Source organism: Astatotilapia calliptera, chromosome 3 (assembly GCF_964374335.1).
Source record: "Astatotilapia calliptera chromosome 3, fAstCal68.1, whole genome shotgun sequence".
NCBI classification, from domain to species: Eukaryota; Metazoa; Chordata; class Actinopteri; order Cichliformes; family Cichlidae; genus Astatotilapia; species Astatotilapia calliptera.
The window spans coordinates 61,569,829-61,577,733 of NC_137424.1; the positions used below are offsets into that span (position 1 = coordinate 61,569,829).

At 35.9% G+C, this 7,905-nt stretch overlaps 2 protein-coding genes across 2 annotated transcripts; both read left to right on the forward strand.

Annotated features, from left to right (window-relative positions):
• Positions 1-571: 571 nt before the first annotated feature.
• Positions 572-2,800, forward strand: LOC113009140 (ladderlectin-like). Its single transcript, XM_026147286.2, has 5 exons — positions 572-706; positions 982-1,091; positions 1,868-2,002; positions 2,276-2,384; positions 2,507-2,800. Exons 1-5 carry the CDS (start codon positions 646-648, stop codon positions 2,572-2,574), a joined length of 483 nt encoding a protein of 160 aa, XP_026003071.1. The 5' UTR covers positions 572-645; the 3' UTR covers positions 2,575-2,800.
• Positions 2,801-4,177: 1,377 nt separating this feature from the next.
• On the forward strand, positions 4,178-6,700 carry LOC113013771 (Fc receptor-like protein 5). Its single transcript, XM_080299634.1, has 3 exons — positions 4,178-4,208; positions 5,684-5,950; positions 6,243-6,700. The coding sequence occupies exons 1-3, from the start codon at positions 4,178-4,180 to the stop codon at positions 6,662-6,664; spliced, it is 720 nt and encodes a 239-aa protein (XP_080155760.1). The 3' UTR covers positions 6,665-6,700.
• Positions 6,701-7,905: the final 1,205 nt, after the last annotated feature.

A 7,905-nucleotide genomic window follows, 5' to 3' on the forward strand; every position in this document is an offset into this window, starting at 1 on the left:
ACCACATGACTGTCCCCGCCACTAACACATGACCCTACGCTGTGTCACTGCATCATTTCATGTCTGGCACTGATCACCACCTGCACTCATGTATATATCTTTCTACGTAGCACTCATAATTCTTATTCTCATGTATATATCTCATGCACATATCTTTCTTTCTACATAGCACTTTAATTCTTATTGTTTGCACTGAAGCACCGCAGCAATTTCCTAATGTTGTAAACCTCAACATCTGGCAATAAACCCCATTCTGATTCTGATTCTGATTAACCATAGGACATTAAACAACCCAGAATCAAAAGTCCAGACACATTTACACTGGGCCATAGACCCAGGAGCGTGACATCTTTGTTGACCAGCAGTCAATAAATGAAATTAAACATCCATGAAATTCAAGCTGGGTGGAGAGAATTGCGTAAGCTTGGTAAAGACAGGGGTAGTGAAGCATGGAATCAAAACACACTTAAGTATTTTTAGTGCATCTCTTCCTGGTATAGAAATGTAAGAAAGTGTATATAACTGTTCATCTCTACATGGGGGTGAAGCTATGTTACAAATATGCTGTGGATCTGCTATCCTTTCTTTATCAAACTGCTAATCACTTTTGTTAATGTGTTTCTTACAGAGACACTAAATATCATCATGAAGCTGCTGACTGCATCTGCACTTCTCTGTGCAATGATGGCTCTGACCACTGCTCAGGGTAAGTATAAAAGTATGTTACTAGTATCATACTGAATGTTGTGCATGTCAATGGGCTATATACAGCTGTACAAATAATGAGATCTATTTTTAAATACATGTTTTTAAAAATAGAAATCTGAAGGAAGAAAATGATACATTTTCCAGTTGAAATTTGTTGAAAAGTAAAACTATTGCCAATAAAACACAAGTTAATGACCATAATTGTAATTATTCCAGTAAAGGGGGAATTGAGTCAGCATTATGTCACACAATATGTTTGCTTTCTCTTATCAGATGAGTGCTATGTTCTCAAGAAGTCCTCATCATGTCCCGCTGGTTGGACTGAGTACAACAACAAATGTTACTTCTATGTTTCTACACCCTTACCCTGGGGTGATGCTCAGGTAATAACACCAGGACTCACCAGTTACTGTGACTGCGTTTCTTTGATTCTTTAATATTTGGATAAGAGCTCATAATAATATTTTTTAATATTATATTAAACATTTTAATATTGACAATTATTAAAATGTTATCAAAGCCAATGTGCTGTTAAAATTTGTCTAAAATTATAATAGTTTGTATTGATCATTGTTAATGTTATCATTTATTGAATTTTAATAATGCTATCATTTGTTCTAATATGTATGTATGTCACATGTGGCTTTACTTTTTAACAAGTAAACAGTAACAATATATTAGTAAACAAGAAATACAAACAAAGAAGCAAACAAAGTCTCCAGTTTCACGTTCCTACAATTTATGCCATGGATAAATCACCTGTCAATTTTTGCTTCGATTAAAACCAGTTCTTATATGCATCCAAGCTTATAATAGCAAATATTATTTTTTTAAATTTATAAAAATAATGCTAATTATTGCAGTAAATGGTTTAAGCCACCAACATTAACTGCATGAAATAATTCTGAATGATAAATGATTGTAAATGTATTAATCATTAGTCCTTTCAATATAATAATTATTAAAAAACGTTACTTTTTATTACTTGTTGAATTGTAAGCTATTAATAAAAGGTCAGATAATTAAAATCAATAAATTTGTCAGTCAATGTAAATATTTCTTAGTGTGTTTTATTATTATTTGTATGTTTGTGGTGGTGTAATCATGAAGGTTGTTTTATAAATCTTCTGTAACTCTTCTGTCTTTTTGTTTACTGTAGAGAAACTGTCAGTCCATGAGTGCAAACCTTGCATCTGTACAGAGCCTTGGGGAATACCAGCTGATTCAGAGGGTGATATCTGATGGGAGTAGAGCTAATGGACGGACATGGATTGGTGGTTCTGATGGTCACCAGGTATTCCAGTCTGCCAGTTAAAACATAAATCTATCCACTGGATATTTTACTTATTTTTCACTCTTATCTTTTTTTCCATTTCCATATAATTCCATATATCTTGTTTCATATATTTGATGTCTTCAGTTTGCATCTACAATGTCGGTAGTAGTGAAAGTAAAGACAAACCAATAAATGAGAAGGTGTGTCAAAACTTGGTAGTCGATGTATAATGTTAAAGTGTAGTTTTGTTAAAAAAAGATTTCTTATTTTTAACTTTTTTCTGTTCTGTAGGAGGGTTATTGGTTTTGGATCGATGGAACACGTTTCCAATACACAAACTGGTGTCGGGGGGAGCCTAACAACTTGGGCGGCGAGCAATGCATGGAAATGAATTTTCCAGGTATAATATATACAAGTGCTATTGTCATTATACATAAAACCAAAAAAAAAAACATAACATTTTCATATTTTTGTGTCCATGCAACAAAAGTTTCGGTTAAAGTATATTTTTGGTGTTTACAGGAGACCTGTGTATGAATGATCTGTCTTGCCAGGCCCGACTCCCTTCTGTCTGCATTAAGAGTAAATGATGATTCCTGGCTGACATGAAGGCACATCATCTGTAAAAGAAAAATCTTCTCATATATCACTCAAAATATCTGTTTTCACATCTTTACTTTTTTCTTTTGCTGCAACGATGCATAAGGAACGAAGCGACAAGTGACATAAAATATTGTGATTTTGTCTTTTAAAAGGAGCAATTGAAATGTGTAATGGAAAGAATGCTTTTAGCAAAAACTTTAAAAAAACCTTTTTTTTCTTTCATTAAACTACACTCAACAAAAATATAAACGCAACACCTTTGTTACTGCTCCCATTCCCCATGGGATGGACGTAGAGACCCAAAATTCATTCCAGATACACAATATAACCATCCCTCCCAAACAGTGGTCACAAATCAGTCCAAATGTGTGGTAGTGGGCACATCTGCCATGTTGAGATAATCCATCCCACCTCACAGGTGTGCCACATCAGGATGCTGATCTGACATCATGAGTAGTGCACAGGTGTACCTCAGACTGCCCACAACAAAAGGCCACCCTGGAATGTGCAGTTTTGTCTCACAGCAAAATGCCACAGATGCCACAAGCAATGAGGGAGCGTGCAACTGGCATGCTGACAGCAGGAATGTCAACCAGATCTGTCGCCCGTGCATTGAATGTTCATTTCTCAACCATAAGCCGTCTCCACAGGCGTTTCAGAGAATATGGCAGCACATCCAACCGGCCTCACAACCGCAGACCTCGTGTAACCACACCAGCCCAGGACCTCCACATCCAGCAGGTTCACCTCCAAGATCGTCTGAGACCAGCCACCCAGACAGCTGCTGGAACAATTGGTTTGCACAACCAAACAATTTCTGCACAAACTGTCAGAAACCGTCTCGGGGACGCTCAACTGCATGCCCGTCGTCCTCATTGGGGTCTTGACCTGACTCCAGCTCGTCGCCGTAACAGACTTGTGTGGGCAAATGCTCACATTCGATGGCGTCTGGCACGTTGGAGAGGTGTGCGCTTCACGGATGAATCATGGTTCACATTGTTCAGGGCAGATGGCAGCTGAGAATGTCCCAGTTCTTGCATGGCCAGCATACTCACCGGACATGTCACCCATTGAGCATGTTCGGGATGTGCTTGACCGGCGTATACGACAGCGTGTACCAGTTCCCACGAATATCCAACAACCTCGCACAGCCATTGAAGTGGAGTGGACCAACATTCCACAGGCCACAATTGACAATCTGATAGACTCCATGCGGCGATGTGTTGCACTGCATGAGGCAAATGGTGTTCACACCAGATACTGACCGGTTCTGGGTCCCCAGACCCCCAATAGCGCAAAAAACTGCTATATATATATATATATATATACTGCTATATATATATGTGTGTGTGTGTGTGTATTCCAAAAATCTGCTGTCTTCTGTATGCCTATATCTTACACACACACACACACACACACACACTTTTTACTTCTTATATTATATAATTAGAAATATATATCTGTTAGGGTTTCTCGGAAAGGAAGACCTGTTGCTCTCTCAGTCACCACAAGAAACACAGGAAGAGGAAGTTCCTATGAACGAAAGACTTTCTTTCACTCTGACACTCACACAGTCAGCGACAAGACAACATGGAGGTCAGAACTCACGGCATCAGACTGTGTGAGTACTGAGTTTCTCTGTCTACAATAAGTTATTTAGTCAGTCATTCCGAAAACATGTGCATGGAAGTAATGAGAAAAATATGTATATATTTAAAACAAATTAAAAGAAAATATTAAAAATATAACATATATGCAAATCATTATGTTTCTTCATTTTTGCAGTGATGAATATGCTGTTGCTGCTGGTGACAACAGTCGACTTTGGAGATTTTCAAAGACATGGTACGTAGTTAAATGCTTGCGGAGATGTATTCACAGCAAAAATATAGTACAGCCTTATTTCTAAGGAAAAAATAATAAATTCTCATACTAACATATGATACGCATAGCCTTTCAAATGATTAAACCAAAGGAAAACATTAACTCATTGTAAATTTGACATCAACAATCCATTTCAAAATAGATGTTCCCGACTGTGTAGCATCCCCTTTCTTATTAACAATAGTCTAATAATCGCTTAATGTCTGGGAACTGAGGAGATCCGTTACTGGAATTTTGAAAGAGGAATATTTCCTATTCTTATCTGATATGTATCTGTATTATCCATTTCATGATGTACCAAATGTTTTCAGATGATGAAAGATCTTAATTGAAGGCAGGTCTATTCACAACCTAAAATCTTCTATTTTGAAGCTATGCTGTTGTAAAAGATGCAGGATGCAGTTTTATTATTGCCTTACCCAAATATGCAACACCTTCCCTGTAAAAGATATCTTTTGGATGGGAGCATATGGTCATGTAAAAGCAGTATATACATTTCAGCACTGATGGTGCCTTTTCAGATGTGCAAGGTGGCAGTTTGTAGGCACTAATGCAGCCCCATACCATCAAAGGTGCTTTTAAAGTGAATGCTGATAGCAAGCTGGCTGGTTCCTCTTTTCTTTAGCTTAAAGGATGTGCCATCCAGGTTTTCCAAAAATGATGTCTAATTTAAATTTGTCAGACCACAGACTGGTTTTATACTCTGAGGTGATTTTAAATCAGCCTTTGTTGAAAAAAGATGGATATGTTTGTCAATCACGTTCACATATGTCTTCTTCTTTGAACGGTGATTTTAGGAACAGGTCATGCTTAAAGATGACAGGGATCCAGTATTCATTTTTCACCTGTACTTTGGACACAGAAATTTCTCCACATTCTTTGACTCTTTTGATTATATTATGTACAGTAGATAATAACATATCCAAAGTCTTCATAATTTTACACTGAGTAACATTATTAATTTGTTCCACAATTTGTGTAGGAACATTTTTTTTCATAGATTGGTTAACGCCTACCCATCTGTACTTCTGAGAAACTTTGTCTCTCCAATCTTTTCTCTTCTAAATACCCAAACATGTCACTGACCTTTTGCCAGTTAACCTAACAAAATTTTCCCAAATTTCCCTCCAGCTGTATTTTCTCAAATTCAAAAATGTTTGTCCTGGTAATTTTTTTTATCATCTTCAATTTATCCTTTGATTTCTGTCTTAGATTCAGCTTTTCCTCAGGTTGTTCCAAATAGACAGCAATTCTTTGAACTAGAGTCAATTTCAATTAGCTGTGAAGGACTGAATGGATTGACTGGTTGGAGAGTGATGAAAAAGACAAAGGGACATGTTAGACCATGTGCGTCTACCTGGGAAACATCTACTGGACCTTGCAATATTAGTAATGCATATCCATCAAGTGACAGTGGAGAATACTGGTGTGAAATAGAAGGAATACAAACAACCAACACTGTCAACATCACTGTAACTGGTATGTAAAGAGGGAATTACACCTTCTCATTTAAACTTTGCAGACTTTGTAAGTCAATATGTTTTGAGATTGCACATTTAGCCAAGCACGTAATATAATATTTTTTTCCTGATAGAAAAAACAAAACAAAAAACCTCCTCATTATAAACACAACATAACGACGCAAATTTCTGTGCATTCTGATTTGGGTACATGTGATATGCTTTACACAGCAATTTAATCAAAATGATAAATAATCTACTGTCTGTAGTAGGTGAAACTTTTATATGTTAACAAATCATGTGCCATTTAGGTGATCCTGTGATCCTGGACAGCCCTGTGAATCCTGTAACGGAGGGAGATAACATGGCCTTACACTGTAGAAAAAAGGACAAAAAATCTAACTTCACTGCTGATTTCTATAAAAGTGGCATCTCCATTAGTCATGGTCCAACAGGAATCATGATGAACCCCACTGTTTCCAAATCTGATGAAGGAGTCTACAAATGTAGCATCTCTGACACTGGAGAATCAGCAGAGAGCTGGCTAATTGTTAGAAGTCTGGAAACTCGTGCTCAAACTGAAGACAGTTATTTTCACCTATACCTTGGTGTCGGTGTTTCTATGATGGTTCTACTGCTGCTACTAACAGGCCTCCTTTATTGGCTGAAATATCAACAAAAAATCCAAGGTCACACTGAAGAAATGCCACTGACGCAAAGTAAGCTTAAGTAGTTTTGACTAAATATTCATTCCAGTAATAACCAGCTAGTCTGGTGTGTGTGTATATATGTATATATATATATATATATATATATATATATATATATATATATATATATATATATATATATATATATATATATATATATATATATATATATATATAGACAAATACTAAGTATATGTAGGTATGAACTGTTCTCATCTGTTGGTTTTTGTATTTTGTAATATTTGAAATCTGACCTTGTCCTGTAATGACCAGTAAATGCAATAGTTAGCCTGATAAAAACTAACAATTTTCTGCCTATGTTTTTCGGCTCTGTTTTAATGTCTGTAGAGGCCAGTGAGGTGGAGTCAACCCAGGCAACATATGCTGTCATCACAAAACCAAGAATGATGAAAGGTAATTTACCCATCATTGACAAACACAAAAGATCTAACACCCTTAACTGCTTAAAAAAGCTATAGTAAGAAAAAGCTTTGACAACTTGCTAGTGCCAAAACTTTGGGGAATAATAAACCTGAGCTAAACATCTTCTATTATTATTGAAGAGGGCTAAGGTTAGGAGTTCAGTTAAGGACTACTCAAAGAGTTAACTAGGTTAGAAAAAAAAGAAACCACTGACTTTTGTATTTTGATATTTATGGAACCTTGAAAGTTACTCTTTAAACAGTGCGTTGGTGTGATGCTGATCACACATTGAGCTTTCTCAACATCTTAGATAAAAACCACATGAGAAACCCACAGACAGAAACAAATATGTGAGTCGCCGCAGTGACGTTTCTAAAGGTGGTTTGCAGGTCACAAATAAATATAAAAAGACTAAAATGTGCACACTTGATTTATTTGTAATGAGAGAAGTGTTGACATATGAGTAGTGAACTTTAAAAGTAACCAAGATGGGCCAGCCACATTGGTTACTATTTTGTACATACTATAATTTTAAATCTATTTTAAATCTAGAAGCTTATTTTTTCCACAACTTGTTCTTCTAGATGCACCAAAATATGTTAGATCAGAACAGTTTTTAAATTATTATTTTCTTCAAATATATGCTAAATAAAAATTAAGTATTGTCTCAAGTATCAAGTGAATTACATTAATGATGAAGTGTAATGAAAGTGTAGTGTAAAATGCAGACAGACAATCAGTGTTTAAAAAAATAATTTTGAGACATGTATTCATTTATATCATAATCTGTCAAAAATTAGCTTGGCCAGTAAAGAATAAAACAAACAAACAAACAAAAAGT

Coding starts and splice junctions, on each gene's coding strand:
- LOC113013771 (XM_080299634.1), top strand. CDS start 4,178: ATGGAGGTCAGAACTCACGGCATCAGACTGT. Junction 4,209..5,683: donor AACTCACGGCATCAGACTGT/GTGAGTACTGAG, acceptor TTTCTGTCTTAG/ATTCAGCTTTTCCTCAGGTT. Junction 5,951..6,242: donor TGTCAACATCACTGTAACTG/GTATGTAAAGAG, acceptor TGTGCCATTTAG/GTGATCCTGTGATCCTGGAC.
- LOC113009140 (XM_026147286.2), top strand. CDS start 646: ATGAAGCTGCTGACTGCATCTGCACTTCTCTGTGCAATGATGGCTCTG. Junction 1,092..1,867: donor TACCCTGGGGTGATGCTCAG/GTAATAACACCA, acceptor TGTTTACTGTAG/AGAAACTGTCAGTCCATGAG. Junction 2,385..2,506: donor CATGGAAATGAATTTTCCAG/GTATAATATATA, acceptor TGGTGTTTACAG/GAGACCTGTGTATGAATGAT.